Below are 15,962 nucleotides of genomic sequence, written 5' to 3'. Positions count from 1 at the left end.
AAACTTGTATTGCTTTTTATTGCACAAGTTCACTAACCACGTATTTTTTGAACGATAATATGTGCAAAAAGTGCCGACTTTCTAAACTGTCGTAGATAAAATAAAGTTTATGTCAGACAAAATTAGATGTGTAACAATACTACTTATGTAGCGATTTACATGAACTTTGGCGTTGAGATATCTATAATAATCTCATTAGTACTTCTTTCAACATAAAGTTCATAGCTGAAAATGAAACTGAACTGATGAGAAGACATATTAGTACCTAATTTAATTATTATAAATTACGACAAATCACGGGTAACATAGGAATTTTTTTTAATTGAAAAACTTCGTTTATTTTCATTTTATGAGACCAATAAACGATTATCACAAGACAAAATATAAAAGTCTAACAATCACACATTTGTTTTATATTTAAAATGTTATTTAATTTAGATAAAAATGTTTCAACGAACTTCTGTCTTCTGTTTATTTCACAATTTGCTGCATCATCGTTGTTTTCTGCCTTTATGTACTTATGCATTGTAAACATCATTTACTAAAAGAGTGATATATAAGCCCCAACTCTTTACTCTTTATAAGTGTTACCATGGCTGCTACTATCCTTCAAGGAACGGCTTTTACCTCAACTTTGAACAAATTAAGTATCGGTGAATTTCTTTTCAACTGTGCCAGCAAATATGGGGAGAAAATTTGTCACGTATGTATTTCCCAACTTTTCGTCATAAATTCTTTACCATAAATTTTAGATTGATGCTGATTTGGATCAGTCAGAGACGTACCGGAATGTCAAGGAGAGAAGTGTTCGTTTGGCGTTAAATCTACAGAAACAAGGGGTCACTTCCAACGATGTTATTTGTTTATGTTCCTATAATAGTCTTGATAACACAATACCGATGATAGCGGCTTTGTTTCTTGGAGCAAAAGTAGCAAATCTTGATCCGACGCTGTCTGGCAGGAATACGAAGCATCTTCTAGGGTTGGTAACTCCCAAGTTCGTTTTCGTAGAAAAAGAATCGCTGGAATTGATCGAGGGTTGTTTGAATGAGGCTGACCTTAAAAGCGAAATTGTTGTATTTGGAAAATCTGAGAAATATGCGACATTTTCGGAATTGGTTCAACCCTGTGATGGCGAAAGTGACTTCAGACCAGCAGATGTTGATATTCATGATACAGCGATTATGTTCTTCAGCAGTGGTACTACCGGGTTACCAAAGGCGATTTGTCATAGCCACTACAGCTTTTTGAAGCTAACAGAAATTACATTGTAAGTTAGAATTGTTTTGTTACCAAAAACGTAATTTTTTGTAGTCATTGTGGGTTTACTGTGGATCGAATGTTACATTTCACTACCATGTACTGGATATCTGGCCTCATAATGTTAACAACTTGCTTCATGACTGGTGGCACCAGAATTTTTGGACGTACTGCTGATGGAGAAAACATGTTCAAGATGATTGAAAAATACAAGGTATCAATTAATAAAATATCAAGTTCAAACTAACGTCTTTTAGCTAAATTCTCTTTTCATTGCACCGATCTACACCTACGAACTCACAAGAGTCTCAGAGCCACAAAAATACGACGTTTCTTCCTTACAATTGTTGCTGACAGGTGGTACTGCTATAAGTCCCGACCAATTTAAGAAACTCTCGCTTTTGTTTCCAAAAGCTCAGATCATTTTTGGTTATGGAATGACTGAAACTGGTATGGTCACAGTTTTCGACCGTCAAAAAGACAAATCTTTGATCAATACAAAAATTGGTTCTTGTGGTAAAGTTGCACCTCAAACTCTTCTTAAAGTAGGTACAAATATTCTTAGTCAAAGTTTTAAGTTATCTAAAAATTCTAGGTTGCCAATCCTGACACTGACGAAATTCTTGGTTCTAATCAAAAAGGGGAAATTCGAATTAAATCTCCAGGTGCAATGACAGGGTACTACGGTACCGACAATTCGTCGTCTTTCGATAAGGATGGCTTTCTTAAGAGTGGAGATGTTGGGTACTACGACGATGATGGTTGCGTTTACATCATCGAACGCATCAAAGAGATGTTCAAGTATAAATCTTGGCATATAGTACCGACAGCCATAGAAAAAGTGCTAATGGAGCATCCAGCTGTTAAAGAGACTGTTGTTTTTGGAATTCCCAGAGGAGAAGATGGAGAAGTACCTGCGGCTTGTGTTGTACCAAAAAAAGGTTGCAATGTTGATAAAGAAGAAATTGAGAAGTTTGTGGCTGAAAGAGTATCAGACAAGGAACAATTAAGAGGTGGTGTTATTTTCGTTCCAAATTTGCCTAAAACACCAACAGGAAAGTTAAATAGAAATGAGATAAAGAAAATTGTTGTTAAGTCGACATGAGATTTTGAAATTCAAATCAATTGTTAAAATAAAGCTTATTTATAATATGTAGTTGTTTAAACTCCTACTACGATGAACAGGTGCAAATTAGTAGACTTCCTTGTAATAAAATGTAATGTAAGTTGTCTACCCTGTTGGCTAAGAAATGTAAACAAAATAATAATGTCATTATTTTAAGTATGGATATATTAGTAAGAACATTGTGAAAGACACGAGCTTATTATGACTGCTGGATAGTCAAAGAAACTTATTACATGCCTAGACCAACGTATAATTTTGCACAACTGCATTTAGAATCAATTTTTGTACTTAATTTAAAGAAGTGTATTAAACTAATTGTTACTTTAAGTGGTGTTAAATAACAACGCAAAGAATGACACCTAAATAACTGTAGAATGTGTTCAGTTAAAATAGTTGGTTTTTTCATCATAAGCAATCAAAATAGAGTTATCAGTCTCAACTATTTATCTTCTAATTTAACATGATGTGTTTACATTTATCAGATGACGAAGCAGATTTTGTGATGAACCTCTAAGAGCGTCGCACCACGCGCTTATTATCTCCTTATTTGGGTCCCATTACCACAATTTGCATCAACATGGCCGCGAGAGTACTTCGAGGGCCTGAATTTAAGTACCCTGTAGATGAGGGTAGCATGGGGCAATTTTTTTTCAATAATGCGGAAAAATACAAAGACAGAATTTGCCAGGTGAGTCCTTACTCTTTATAAACTGTTTTAATTGTGATCTACCAGATTGATGGTACTATCCATAAAACGGAAACTTACGGCAGTGTAAAACTACGTAGTACCAGAGTGGCCATCGCTATGCAGAAAAAAGGAGTAACATCCAAAGATTCCATTACTTTATGCTGTGCTAACACGTTAGACAACACTATTCCGATGCTGGCTGCTTATTACTTAGGCGCCAAAGTGTCAAATTTAGAAGGATCATTATCTGTACGCCACACCAAACATCTTCTTTCTTTAATAACACCAAGAGTTATTTTTGTTGAAGAGTCTGCCGTAGGTTTGATCGAGGAGAGTTTGGACGGTGCCGAATTCCAAACAGAAATTGTTGTTTTTGGGCACTCTAAACAATACTCGTCTTTCTCGGACTGGGAAAAACCTCAAGAGAGCGAAAAAGTGTTTCAACCTGTAGAAGTTGATGTTAACGACGACGCTCTTATGCTCTTTAGCAGTGGTACCACTGGATTACCGAAAGCTATAAGCCATTCGCATCGTTCTTTTCTTTATGCGACACTGCAGATGTAGTAAGTGTGCTCATATTGATATTGATCCTCAGTATTTTACTAAAAAATTTATAGTCAAACTGGTTTAAATGAGCCGATTTACCACTTCACTGCGTTCTACTGGATGACCGCACTGATGGTCATGACCACTTGCTTCAAATCGGGGACTTATAGAATTTTCAGTCGCAATATTAGTATTGAAGACAGTTTCAAAGTAATTGAAAAATACAAGGTAAATCGTAAAAAAATAAAAAAAAAATGCTAACTAAAGCAAGTTGTAGGCTTCCTGCATTTTTCTTACGACGGTTTTAGCATACAAGTTTACAAGTTTTGAACGAGCACCTCAATATGACACTTCGTCTGTGAAAGTACTTTTGTTTGCCGGTTCGCCGATAACACCTTCTCAAATGAAAAAAATGGGCGATATTTTCTCAAACGCCCTTCCTCTTCTTGGTTACGGAATGTCCGAGATAGGCATTGTTGGATGTTTCGACAGTAAAGTTGAAAAAAAATTAGCTGAAAAAAAATTGTCTTCATGTGGTACACCAGCACCAGGCATCCAAATGAAGGTAGCTAAAACCAATCAGTCAACCTCAACCCGATCATTTTTATTCATTTAAGATTGTTGATTCTGACACTGAAGCATTACTTGGTCCTGACCAGAAGGGAGAAATACGGCTAAAATGTCTCTCTATGATGAAAGGGTACTACCATGGAGACTCTTCCCAAGCTTTCGACAAAGACGGTTTTTTGAAAACAGGAGACATTGGTTATTACGATACTGATGGATGTGTCTATGTCATCGATAGAATCAAAGAGATGTTCAAGTACCAGTCGTGGCATATTATTCCATCAACAATAGAAGCAGTGCTATTAGAACATCCAGTTATAAAAGAAGTGGCAGTGTTTGGGCTTCCACATGTTAAGGACGGCGAAGTACCAGCAGCTTGTGTGGTGCTTAAGGACGGTTTTACTCTTAATGAAGAAGAAATTGATGCGTTTTTAAGGGAGCGAGTCGCGGACAGAGAGAGACTCAGAGGAGGAGTTACGTTCGCCAATGGTTTACCTAGAACACCGACAGGAAAGATAGTAAGGAAAGAAGTTAGGGACTTTGTTATGAAATTTAAGGATCATTCATCTAAAACGCAATAAATCTATATGTAATACCTACCTATGTTTAGTAATTTTATCAAAATATATCTTCTATACATATCTACAATAAATAAATAAACTCACAATCAGTGTTTTTTGTTGAATATTTATCGTTTTGGTCATTTCAGTAATTTTAAATATTTAAAAAAGAGGTAACGGTGTTATAATAACCATAAATCTATAGCTAAGTACTGCAGAACGATAATTTTATTATAGATAAGAGTAAGTACCTGTAAGTACTAGATAAAGATTTCAATGTTCCCGTTCGCTTAAACGTCTGCGGTGATATAATTATACCTTATAATTGTTTAAAAAACGCTACAAGCAAGATACTGCTCATTAAAAAAGATTATCAATGTTACACAATTCTTATCAATAAAACAAACTAACAAGTCTAAATGTCAACATGGACGATCCCTATGTGTTACGAGGTCCAAAATTTAAACACCCGGTCCCGAAAACAAGCCTTGGAGATTTTTTTTTCGAATATGGGGACAAATTCAAGAACCAAATTTGCCAGGTAAGCAGAACTGTTCCTGAAACTCATATTATCGTTCTTTTTTAGATTGACGGTTCTACTAACGAGTCCGAAACCTACTTTAGTGTGATCCAAAGAAGCGTAAGAACGGCCCTTGCGTTAAAAGAACGAAGAATTTGTCAAAATGATGTAATAACCCTTTGTTGCTCAAATATTTTAGACACTATAATTCCAATACTTGCTGGTTTCTATCTTGGTGCAAAAGTTTCGAATTTGGAGCCGTCACTATCTGTTCGACATACTAAATATTTGCTTTGTTTGGTGAAACCAAAGATTATCTTCGTTGAAAAGGCTGCTCTTCATTTAATTGAAGATAGTTTGATTGGTGTTGATTTCGAATCTGAAATTGTTGTTTTCGGGAAAACAGAAAAGTACACTTGTTTTTCTGAGTTTACCAAAGAACGACAAGATGAAGATGAGTTTAAACCAGCAAAGGTTGATCCTGATGACGTCGCTGTTATGTTCTTCAGCAGCGGCCCTACCGGCTTACCGAAGACAATTTGTCACTCACATTACTCGTTCCTTATGATAGCAAACCAAATGTTGTAAGTAGCAGTATTATTATCTTTTACTCTTCTAAAGGCATCCTTCATTAGTTTCATTGGAATCAAAGAAGCCATCCTACACTTTAATTCCTTCTACTGGATATCGGCGATGCTGCTTTTAACATGTTCTTTTAAACACGGCACGTATAGAATCTTCTTACGGAGCACATTCACTACTGAAGACGTCTTCAAAATAATCGAAAAGCACAAGGTACTCTTTCTTGTCTTCAATCGTCATGTATAACAATTCCAGTTTTAGATTGGATGCATCTTCACCGACCCTGTTTTAACCTACAGCCTCACAAACTTCCCTAAACCGTCTCAGTATGATACTTCCTCTCTCAAAGTCATTTTTTGTGATGGCTCCACGATGCCAGCTTCCCAGTTCCAACAGATGTCTGACCTTTTTAGAACTGCATTCATCAGCTTATTATATGAAACTTCCGAAGCTGGAATATGTACAGTCTTCTGTCCACAACATCATCGCGATCTCGTAAAGTACAAACTGTCTTCATCCGGGAAAGTGGCGCCGGAAATGCAGCTTAAGGTTTCATCATTGTCATTTCGGCCACTGTTTACTTTTAATTTTTAGATAAGCGATCTCGATACAGGAAAAACTCTGCCGGCCTACCAGAAGGGTGAAATTCGTCTCAAGTCATCATTCCTCATGAAAGGTTACTATACAAGTGACTCTTCGGTCGCTTACGATGACGACGGATTTTGTAAAAGTAGAGACATCGGATATTATGATGAAGATGGATGTGTGTATGTGATGGGAAAAATTAGAGAAACATTTATATATCAGTCGTGGCATATCATCCCTTCTTTAATTGAAAATGTATTGTTGGAGCTTCCAGACGTTAAAGAAGCGGTAGTTGTGGGGGTCCCGTGGGGAGAAGATGGTGAAGCACCAGCTGCAGTCATAGTGTTGCACAACAATTGCAATCTAAGAGAGAAAGAAATCGACGATTTCTTGAGAAAAAGAGTTGCGACTGTTGAAAGACTGAGAGGTGGCATTGTATTCTTGGAGAGTCTGCCTAGGACATCAATTGGTAGAGTCGTTAAGACAGAAGTTTTAGATATTGTTGCTAGAATTTTAAGAAAAAATAAAGAGGAATTCTTATATTCGTCCGTTTTATTTCACAAATCGAATAATTAAACCCGATCTTAAAAACTCAGTCCTAGAATTTTATTTTAAAAAACGTACACTACATTTGACATCTTTTTACAATATATATTTGACAATTTATAACACGTAAGCTCAACGCTTGTTTCTTATAATTTTGTCGTAACTTGTATATCAATAAAAAATTAATTAAAAATGAATATAAGCAGTCCATAAATAATATGCTTGCTCTTATCTACAAGCAATAAATTACAACGTTTCATAATTTTTTCAAGCACGTCATCCATAAATATCTATTATACAATATCACTAATTATACAAAAATTGTATTTTTAGACGTATTTGTTGTCATGCACACAATGAGCAAATGAAATATTACAACACAGCAAAAGAGAGGCAAAAAAAATCACATTTAAATATAGTTAAAACAGATTTATACAACTAGCAAGCAATTTAAGACATAAAAAAATACCAATTATTTACAAAACTTAGAACAAAACACTGGATACGTTTACCATCAGGTCTATGTACAAAATTAAAAGACAAAAGTTTTATGGTTTTACACAGCCTCTTTGTTACTTCAACAACAATATCAAATCGAGAATTCTGCTATGTTAATTTAGAGAAACAATAAAATTGCGTTGCATCTAATTCGTTTTTAAAACTTAATCCTTGAGATTACTAATCGAGATTCTGCAAAAAATACACTGGCATGTGGACGGAAACGAATTTGACGTAATTATTGGACCACAGAGGACACTTGAGAATGTAAATGAAAGATCTATCAAAATTTCCTACATTGTTAGCGTTCTCCCGAGACAGCTAACATTCAGCATATTTATGAAATTTTATATTACCTGCCGGATAGGCTATATTTATCAACAATTTGGCTAAAAGTCTGTTTTCCTATGTTCGTCGTTATAAATTGTATGCTTTTAAATAACTGATCTGACGATAAGTCGTCAGGTAAACGTGTAAGGAACTGTGCTCCGTGCAAAAAATCCATGTTGATTAGAGTATCTTGGTTTAAATGAAGAATACCTGCAAAAAATATACATCTAAAATTTGTACTTATTCGAGGGTGTAGACGTAAAAATGACAATCTCCCTAATGCAAGAAAAAAGGAGAATTAAGTAATTAATCTGTTAAATCTGCCATTAGATAAACTTATGTTTTATTTGGTTAGATTTAGTGGCAGCAGATAATCCATATTTGTGATAAAAAACTAAAACTTCAGTGCGTCGATTTAAACGTTCAGAGATTGCTATTTTTAAAAATAATAATCATCTACGAGCGAGTTGATAATTTATAATAATAATATTAAATAAATAAAGACTTGGCATAAATAAATGGCAAAGTGCCATTTCAAATTTTTAAATTTAACATTTTCGTTTAAACTAGGCATTGTCCTATAACCCTGACGCCAAAAATTTTATTGCAAGCCTATGACCCAAAGTCTAATAATATAATTTTTGCCCTCAGGTTAATATGACAATGCCTAGTATAAAAGAAAATTATTAATAAACTTATGCGTGAGTGTGATTTTTCAAATGGCGCTCAGCTCATTATTTATGTCGAGTCTTCAAATCGGTTGCTCGTATTATATCATTCATTCCAATGTAATGTACTTTATGTGATTACGTCATACATAGTAAGCGTCACATTCAATTTTTTAGTGCTTTTATAGTTATAACATTAGCCAAAAAAAATTGATTCATTAAGTTCATCTCAATAGAAAAATGTTATCTATGGTTCTTTCTGCTATATCTGTAACTCACCTAAGGCAGTCCTGAAGATAAATTCAAATCCATCTCTCAGGAAAATGTCCCACACCCTGCACGCAACATCTAACGGCATCGCTTTCGCAAAAATCGTATAAATCCAATCCAACAAATACAAATCCGGCGTTAAATTCGCCTCTTCAAAATGATGGTACAATTTTGGTAAATTATAACAAAAAACTTCATTATAAGCGCTGTAGTAAGCATCCATTTGCGATTGGTTTAAAGTAAACGCCGATAAATGTAGTGGTTGGTTCAGCAAATTAGCAAAACAGATAAAAGCTTCGAAAGCCTCCATGTTCAAAATTAAGATAGCGGCGATGTACGACATGCCTTGGACGTAGCCAACGTCCGGTCGATAACAAACATAGGCTGCTAGTAGAGAATGTAACATGTCAGAGTATGGTCCTCCTTCTTGAAAAATACACAGATGAGGGAAAGTCCTAGATATGTCCAGTTGAATGACGTCCATGCTACTTTCTTGGTCTTGGTCGAGGTCGGAAGAAGACGGTAAAGGACTGTTGAGGCGGTTCTGTGCGCGAGAAAGACAAATTTCGTACAGTTGGGGTGTGAGATTGAGGTCGTTGCCGATGGCCAAGCGCCAAACTTTGCCACGGACGCTGGACGGGAGACCCTGCCACCAGAGATCCCGAGTTTGTTTAGTGTTACGCCTAAAACAATTTTATGTATGATATAAAGCAAAGCTAGCCTGCACATACATTTGATCCCAGTTTGGCAGAACATGTTTGACGAAATGCTTTGTGGCAGTGGCTTGATGTTCCTCTTGTTGCAGCTGAAGTTTTTGTAATTTCTGACGGGCCACTGTGTTTTGAGCTTCCTTCCTTTTTGCCGCCGCAATCATCGCTTTGTATTCGTCTCGATGTCTCTGCTCTTCTTCTTGGTCTTTTGCAGGCAAGTTGGATGGTCTAGCATTTGTTCATTTAGACATTATAATAAAAAGTAGACTTATACCTTGGATGCTGTATAAGTGCAGAAGAACTGGCGACGTGGTGTGGTGAATTAGAACAAGTATCCTTGGCAGTTTTACTAAAAAGTTTCCAGACTTTTGAACTTGAGACATTTGAGGTGGATCTCAAGGAAGAGAAGACGTTTCTGAAAGAACAGTGAGAAGGAATTTACACACAGTTAAATTTCAGTTAGTACCTGCTAAAAAAACTTGTGAGACTCTTTTTCCTTTCCTGGGAGTGGTCAAAACCAATTAAAGATTTCTCATCACCATCTAATAAGCTTCTTGAAGATGATGGTTCACTTAAACTAGATATTGTACTTGAAAAAGATCCAGTAGGGTTTCTCTTATGACCCTTCTTCTCACAGTTACCTTCTTCACATATCTTTTGACTTACATTCCCTACAATATCCTCTGCATTTCCAGGCTTTTCAACTAAATGTAATTGCTTTGTTACTGGACTATAAGCTAATGATATGTTTTGCAAAGCTTCACTTAAAGTTACTTTGTTTCTAACTGTACCATTTTCTACAATATCACAATTTATTTTATCTTGAGTATTTAGAGAATTGAGAGTGCCCTCATTGCTTTTAAATTTGTCACATCTTTCTGGCCACGTTTTGAACCACGGCGATTGTACAGAGTTGTTCTCGACTAACACGTTTATATCACAGCAGTCAACAGTATCTACATCTTCAACTTTGTTCTTTTCTACCACACAGTTGGGCAGACTTTGAGTGACATTATTCTTGAGTAGAATCTTCTGATGGTGTCCTTTATGACCCATCGCTCCAGGATCTTCACATTGTGTCGATATGGAGTTTTTCTTACTATCAATTATCAAATCTGTTTCTTCCTGTGGTTCACTACATGATGGCAATTTCTTATTTGTGTTGTTGCAACCAATTTTTAGCATTTCTTAACCTACATATGAAAGGGACAATGACGAACCCAACATTGTTTTGAAGAAATAAATAAAAAACTAAAATTAGGAATATTTTGGTACATTGACAGTTGGTTCCGCGGCCGACTTTCTACGAGCGGATGACAGACCGAGGTCACTGTCTTGCAGTGTTGCGCATTTTTTCCGGTAGGTGGCCAAAATTAAAAAAATTGAAAACTGTAATCAGAGAGTTGGAACTAATATTACAGCATCTTTTTGCTAGCAAATTGTGCTTTTATTTGAAATATTTAAGAAACTTGGACTTACGGATGTTAAACCTTTATTACAATGTCTTTCTAAAAAGCATATAACCTTAAAATATAATGAAAAATATTCCAAAAGACAGTGATTTAAAAAATTCGGTGCAATGAGTCTGCGTGCTTCGTTTACTTCTTAACTCTGCATCTGTCAAATGTCAAATGGTGGATTTGAATGGAGCTTTTGAGCTTTTGTCGGGCGTCTGCATTATTTTAGTGGTTGCTGCTGGAGTCCTTTATGCGGCCATTAGGTATTTTGAGGAATTTTAAACAAAAATAAACAATGGGATTTTGTTTCTAAATAGACAACCAACAATATTCTTGCTCCATTCTGTGTGGTATATCTAACTTTGTTACGCTATTGGCTACTTTAATTTCTCCGCTGTCTCTCATTGGTCGCCATAGGACCTTGAATGAAAACGATCTTATTTCGGAAATTGGAATCTAGACTCTAAAAATTGTTCTTTTCTTTCACAATTAGAGCACAGTAAAAAGGTTCCAGAATCTGGGACAGGCATTTTCATTCCTTAAATGTTTATATGTGAGGAACAGTGGCGCTTTAAAGTGATACCTTCTAATTCTAACCCTTAAGAGCAGATACAATAAGGTCGACTTTATTCATGGAACTTTGCAGTAGAAGAGTCGTTTAAAAGTTAGCGCTTTCTGTGACAGCACACCTGTTTTTCGTACTTCTAGTCGAGTTTAAACACAATTTATAACAATAAAGTAAAATTGGAATTATAAACAAATAATTACCAGTCCACAAACAAAAAAAAAAACCCAAATCACATTCAAAAGCAGTTTACTTTAAATACAATTTTAAAACTAAAAAACATCACTGGGCTTCATTTTCTTTGTTTTCTTTGTTCCTGATTCTGTCAGTGTGAAATTTTGGGCTAACAGGATTAGTAAATTTAAGCTCATGCTCAATGTTGACCTCCTTGTACTTTTTAATAGGCTGAGCTTTATACTCCATTTGTTTCCTCAGTAAAGCCACTTCCTCCTCCTCCAATCGTCTCGCTTCTTCATCCCTAGCTCTTTTAGCCGCCTCTTGAGCCGCTTCTTTTTCTTTCAGCTTTTCCACAAATTTGTGTCTGGCTTGAAGTCTATCATCTGTTGTAAACTGAAAAGCTTCGATTTTCAGGTGATGATGTTGATCCTTTCTAGGCTCAAAAGGCTTCTTGTATAAGACCACCGCTGGTTTAGCTTTGAAGCGAGTGCTCGACATTTCCTCATTACTTTGTCCCTAAATTTAAAAAATATAACAATAGAACTGCAGCTGTAGCGAACACTTACGCGGTTTACACTAGGCCTTGAAGTCCCAACTTCATTAATTTGTTCTTCACTCGTATTTTTTTGGCGCAAAATGGTTTTTGGAAGAGGACGGGCATGGAATTCACGTGCTCTTTTCTCTTCTTCAAAAACCTAAAAAAAAAGAGTTATATTCATGACCAACTAAAAGCAGAATTTACTTTATTAATGAATTCTTCCTTCTTCTTCAATAGTTGTTTGTCGCGAGTTTCAAAACTAAATGGTTGGATTTCCGTCGGTCTGGGTTTAAAAGGTTGCATAGTTTTCATTGCTGTCTCTAGAGAAGCAATGTTAGTTGGTTTCTTTGACAAATCAGTGCTCTGCTTCCTTGTTGGAACATAAGTACCAGGTAGGGGTTTAAAAGGCTTGTTTAGTGATTTTGGTACAGGCTGAGCCTTAAACACGACCTTTTCTTGCTGTGGGACTTCTGTTTTTCTTAAGACTGGTTTCAAGTTGAAGGGTTCCACAACAGTGGTAGGCTTTACTGCAACAGTTGGCTTCAGTGGTCCCCTAAAGACATTTTTATTGACAGGTTGTGCCTTTATCTTGAACTTCTTTGCTTCATCTAGTTCTTGCCTTTCACGTTCTTCTTTGGACAAAGCGGTGACAGGACGAATTCTCGCTTTGGTCTTAAATTGTGGAGTATGACCTTTTGTGATATTCCATGGAACAACAGAACCTTTTCTTGGCGGGGTTGCTTTGGAGCGGAAGCGTTTGGGAGTTCTTGCTTGAAACTTAACCACCGCTTCTGCAAGCGTCAGATTTTCATGTGAAGTCCAACGTTTAGGTTGTGCCAAGCGATTTATACATTCTTGAGATGGTGCCTTCTTTATTACACCAACAGCAACCTCACTAATAAGTTCATCAGAGTAGTAGAATTAAAATCAAATATTACACTTACTTTGGTAACGACTCATTATGGGTGCTGGGGCTTGTAGGAAGGTGTCCTACGCTCGATGAACGGCGCAGGTTCTTTTTCAATTGCATGGTGGCCCCTGAGACTTCCGTGATCATCGGTGAAAAAAAGGCATCGCTCTCGGGATCCGAATTCTCCCTTTCCGTGACATTGTCGTTGACCTTAGTCTCAGTATTTTCAGTTACAACCAGATCTGGAAATGTTTTTGTCCCCATTTTTTGTTACCTTGAATAAAACTTGGACTTACCAAAGTAAGTGTCATCTGGTTGATCGGAATTAGCTTCAGTAAAATCAAAGTATTGTCTTGCATTAAAAGCAAAACTTTCACTCATTTTGATCTCATCAATTTCTGGGAAGAGCAACTTCTCTGACCTGACGACCGTTGCACGTTTGAAAATTTGATTATTAAAAGTGATGTGCGCTTGCGTCGAAAGAAGTTGTTTGATTGGTTGTCATTGTTACTTGATTGCTTTTGCTTCTTTGTTCGTCTAGAAAATAGGAAAAGGTCATTCAAAAATAAGTGATAAAAATGAAAAAGCCACTTTTTCCATTTGTTGCGCTCTAGTTGCTTTTGTAAAGTCTTATTTAATTTCTGTTGCATGGTGTTTCTTTTCTGTCGTTGAAGTGACAACTAGTTCTGTCAACACAATGAGCGTAAAGTTACTAACATTTATTTAAAAAATGTAGAAGTATTTTTTTAACTGGAAAAAAGGTCAAATTAGATATTATCGATTATTATCGGTGCTTACTACTCATCCTGTAGATCCGTTTTTTCACCATTTTAATTCTTTTTTAATCATTACTAAAACATAACAAACAGACTAAATAAAATAATTATGTAAATACTACTTTTATTTTCATTTGCATCTACCTATCTAAACTAACTTTGGATTAAGTGCATGAGGTGTTGGATTTCCGACGAAAAAAAATTATAATTAGCGGGACACAATATAAATCGTCTTTTGGAAAGACGATTTTTAAAAAATGTCCATCTTAGCTGGACTTAAAATGTTTTGACTCGCATTAGTAGGTAGATGGACTTACAACGTTTTGAAAATTTGCCCACTTTTAACATTTTTTTAATCATTGATGATAAACTTTTTTCGACTTTTTTTGCGGAAATGGTTTCAAAAAAGATTACATACCTACACATAAATTTAATTCAGTTTATGGTATTGGCTACTTTAAGAATAAAACAGTTTTTTTCGTTTCCTGTAAAAATATTAAAATAGCACTTATACAACGTTTTGGAATGGCAGGCCACTATATTTTAGATGCGCCCGTCTAATCGTTAAGTTACCTTTACCTAAAATGACAATATAAATGGTTTTGTATGTGGATATTTTTGGTTTATTTACCATGCATATAACTTGGCGTATTAACTAGAAGACACTGTACGGTATAAAAAAAAATATTTTTTGTTTTAAATTTCATCTTCATTACTTTGTTTCGATATAGATAACTTAATCTTGCCATAACATAAATAGCAGGTAAGTTTCTCTACCTTTCCACGCTATTCACATTAAATTCGCACATTGTTTCAACACCGAAATGAAAATCGCTCGTCCTCTTTCGTACCTCTTGTTATTCCAGACGTTCCTCATTAAATGTCACCGAAAGTATCTAAGCATCATCAATAATCCCGACGTGTCGATGTCGACAATTTTGATGAGATTTTCCACACCAATAACCCAATTCATACAATCCGTAACACTTTCGGCAATCAAAATTCAATAAATGTACCGACAATATAAATACAAGAGCGTTTTCAACGCCCACATTATTTCCACACGAGCTTTCCTGCAGATAAAGCCATAGATGGCTTTTGCAGAAACATGAAAATTTACCACTTTGTGTTGTTAACTGTGATAATTGGTGAAGCATTTTGCGGCATTCTACATAAAGACGAAAGGTAAGAGATTATGCTTTGAGGACAAAAAATCAAGAAGAAGATTAGTGTCGTTACAGTGAAGGAGGAGGCGGGACCTGGGGGACTATGGCAGACAAAACTGCAATGGAAGGCTCACTGGGTCCGGCACTGGGAGACAAGAAAAGTATAATTTTTTTCTTAGTTCGGTTAGTGTTAACTTTAGTTGTAGATTTGGATTCCGGTGTTGAAAAAAGTTTGGGGACCTGTCCAAGTCAAAGAGTGGATTCCATTTCCAAGAACGCCGCCAACATGGGAGCCGCCGTCCACTTGGGTGCCACCTCACAAATAAATAGTGCCATTCTTAAAGAAATTTCTATTTATAATTGTACCTTATATGCCTTGCTCTATACTATTAAAGATAAATAAATTATGAAAAGATTACGGTTTATTTTCAAATTTTTAGTTTTTGGGTCTTATTTTCAGACGCAGATGATTAGTATTACATATGATATTCAAATAAATATGTAAGATCAAATACACTATAATGGTTCTTTTGTATTAATTTAGGATTTATACGAATTTTCATATTAATAATAAAAGTAATTAAAAGCGACCTACTAATAAAAGTTGTTGAGGTGATTTACAGAATAATGCAAACAAAAATAGAGAAAATGACCGAGTTAACGCTTTACGACGAGTGCTCATCATAAATGAATAATAATTAATGAGCCACCATGGTGAAAAGTGCACTATAGAATCTCCTAACATCGCAAAAATGCTTGAAAGTTATTTCTAAAAATTCACGATTACTTTCTTCCAGTGACGGCACAATGAGATCATTAATTTCGTAGGTGTGTTTGCAAAAACTAGATTTTTTTAACTACATTAATTAGCTTGAAACGTCGTTGTAAAAACGAAAAAGATAATTTAAATGCAAATG

At 35.6% G+C, this 15,962-nt stretch overlaps 6 protein-coding genes across 6 annotated transcripts; 4 read left to right on the top strand and 2 right to left on the bottom strand.

Annotated features, from left to right (window-relative positions):
* The first annotated feature begins 170 nt into the window (after positions 1–170).
* LOC148178675 (luciferin 4-monooxygenase-like) lies at positions 171–2,369 on the top strand. Its single transcript, XM_088029699.1, has 5 exons — positions 171–703; positions 753–1,270; positions 1,315–1,474; positions 1,518–1,805; positions 1,856–2,369. Exons 1-5 carry the CDS (start codon positions 593–595, stop codon positions 2,363–2,365), a joined length of 1,587 nt encoding a protein of 528 aa, XP_087885825.1. The 5' UTR covers positions 171–592; the 3' UTR covers positions 2,366–2,369.
* A 326-nt stretch (positions 2,370–2,695) lies between these two features.
* LOC148178674 (uncharacterized) lies at positions 2,696–4,854 on the top strand. Its single transcript, XM_088029355.1, has 5 exons — positions 2,696–3,074; positions 3,120–3,637; positions 3,692–3,848; positions 3,898–4,185; positions 4,238–4,854. Exons 1-5 carry the CDS (start codon positions 2,964–2,966, stop codon positions 4,766–4,768), a joined length of 1,605 nt encoding a protein of 534 aa, XP_087885481.1. The 5' UTR covers positions 2,696–2,963; the 3' UTR covers positions 4,769–4,854.
* Positions 4,855–5,035: 181 nt separating this feature from the next.
* LOC148178673 (luciferin 4-monooxygenase-like) lies at positions 5,036–7,010 on the top strand. Its single transcript, XM_088029451.1, has 5 exons — positions 5,036–5,288; positions 5,334–5,851; positions 5,903–6,062; positions 6,111–6,398; positions 6,444–7,010. Exons 1-5 carry the CDS (start codon positions 5,175–5,177, stop codon positions 7,008–7,010), a joined length of 1,647 nt encoding a protein of 548 aa, XP_087885577.1. The 5' UTR covers positions 5,036–5,174.
* Positions 7,011–7,018: 8 nt separating this feature from the next.
* LOC148178672 (TBC1 domain family member 12-like) lies at positions 7,019–10,920 on the bottom strand. The gene is made up of 5 exons (XM_088029144.1): positions 9,923–10,920; positions 9,731–9,871; positions 9,478–9,684; positions 8,756–9,429; positions 7,019–8,018 (listed from the first exon to the last, which is right to left on the bottom strand). Exons 1-5 carry the CDS (start codon positions 10,639–10,641, stop codon positions 7,831–7,833), a joined length of 1,929 nt encoding a protein of 642 aa, XP_087885270.1. The 5' UTR covers positions 10,642–10,920; the 3' UTR covers positions 7,019–7,830.
* Positions 10,921–11,710: 790 nt separating this feature from the next.
* On the bottom strand, positions 11,711–13,618 carry LOC148178671 (targeting protein for Xklp2-like). Its single transcript, XM_088029146.1, is given in 4 exon segments — positions 11,711–12,171; positions 12,222–12,350; positions 12,398–13,088; positions 13,138–13,618. Coding segments are annotated over 4 exon segments (1,578 nt in total). The 5' UTR covers positions 13,485–13,618; the 3' UTR covers positions 11,711–11,760.
* A 1,369-nt stretch (positions 13,619–14,987) lies between these two features.
* Positions 14,988–15,371, top strand: LOC148178670 (uncharacterized). Its single transcript, XM_088029450.1, has 3 exons — positions 14,988–15,064; positions 15,110–15,206; positions 15,252–15,371. The coding sequence occupies exons 1-3, from the start codon at positions 14,988–14,990 to the stop codon at positions 15,369–15,371; spliced, it is 294 nt and encodes a 97-aa protein (XP_087885576.1).
* Positions 15,372–15,962: the final 591 nt, after the last annotated feature.

This window comes from Gnatocerus cornutus, chromosome 2 (assembly GCF_029298725.1).
Source record: "Gnatocerus cornutus isolate USDA-ARS CGAHR chromosome 2, icGnaCorn1.1, whole genome shotgun sequence".
Classification (NCBI taxonomy): Eukaryota; Metazoa; Arthropoda; class Insecta; order Coleoptera; family Tenebrionidae; genus Gnatocerus; species Gnatocerus cornutus.
Note: the sequence above shows the minus strand (reverse complement) of the source record. Positions and strands in the feature narration are given on the sequence as shown.

What these genes read in the sequence shown, in the direction of transcription:
- LOC148178675 (XM_088029699.1), top strand. Translation starts at nt 593, where the DNA reads ATGGCTGCTACTATCCTTCAAGGAACGGCTTTTACCTCAACTTTGAAC. An exon ending in ATGGGGAGAAAATTTGTCAC is followed by an intron (nt 704 to 752) that starts GTATGTATTTCC and finishes CATAAATTTTAG; the next exon opens with ATTGATGCTGATTTGGATCA. An exon ending in CACCTCAAACTCTTCTTAAA is followed by an intron (nt 1,806 to 1,855) that starts GTAGGTACAAAT and finishes TAAAAATTCTAG; the next exon opens with GTTGCCAATCCTGACACTGA.
- LOC148178674 (XM_088029355.1), top strand. Translation starts at nt 2,964, where the DNA reads ATGGCCGCGAGAGTACTTCGAGGGCCTGAATTTAAGTACCCTGTAGAT. An exon ending in ACAAAGACAGAATTTGCCAG is followed by an intron (nt 3,075 to 3,119) that starts GTGAGTCCTTAC and finishes GTGATCTACCAG; the next exon opens with ATTGATGGTACTATCCATAA. An exon ending in TATGCGACACTGCAGATGTA is followed by an intron (nt 3,638 to 3,691) that starts GTAAGTGTGCTC and finishes AAAAATTTATAG; the next exon opens with TCAAACTGGTTTAAATGAGC.
- LOC148178673 (XM_088029451.1), top strand. Translation starts at nt 5,175, where the DNA reads ATGGACGATCCCTATGTGTTACGAGGTCCAAAATTTAAACACCCGGTC. An exon ending in TCAAGAACCAAATTTGCCAG is followed by an intron (nt 5,289 to 5,333) that starts GTAAGCAGAACT and finishes GTTCTTTTTTAG; the next exon opens with ATTGACGGTTCTACTAACGA. An exon ending in CGCCGGAAATGCAGCTTAAG is followed by an intron (nt 6,399 to 6,443) that starts GTTTCATCATTG and finishes TTTAATTTTTAG; the next exon opens with ATAAGCGATCTCGATACAGG.
- LOC148178672 (XM_088029144.1), bottom strand. Translation starts at nt 10,641, where the DNA reads ATGCTAAAAATTGGTTGCAACAACACAAATAAGAAATTGCCATCATGT. An exon ending in CTCACAAGTTTTTTTAGCAG is followed by an intron (nt 9,872 to 9,922) that starts GTACTAACTGAA and finishes CTGTTCTTTCAG; the next exon opens with AAACGTCTTCTCTTCCTTGA. An exon ending in GCACTTATACAGCATCCAAG is followed by an intron (nt 9,685 to 9,730) that starts GTATAAGTCTAC and finishes AACAAATGCTAG; the next exon opens with ACCATCCAACTTGCCTGCAA.
- LOC148178670 (XM_088029450.1), top strand. Translation starts at nt 14,988, where the DNA reads ATGAAAATTTACCACTTTGTGTTGTTAACTGTGATAATTGGTGAAGCA. An exon ending in ATTCTACATAAAGACGAAAG is followed by an intron (nt 15,065 to 15,109) that starts GTAAGAGATTAT and finishes GAAGAAGATTAG; the next exon opens with TGTCGTTACAGTGAAGGAGG. An exon ending in GGCACTGGGAGACAAGAAAA is followed by an intron (nt 15,207 to 15,251) that starts GTATAATTTTTT and finishes CTTTAGTTGTAG; the next exon opens with ATTTGGATTCCGGTGTTGAA.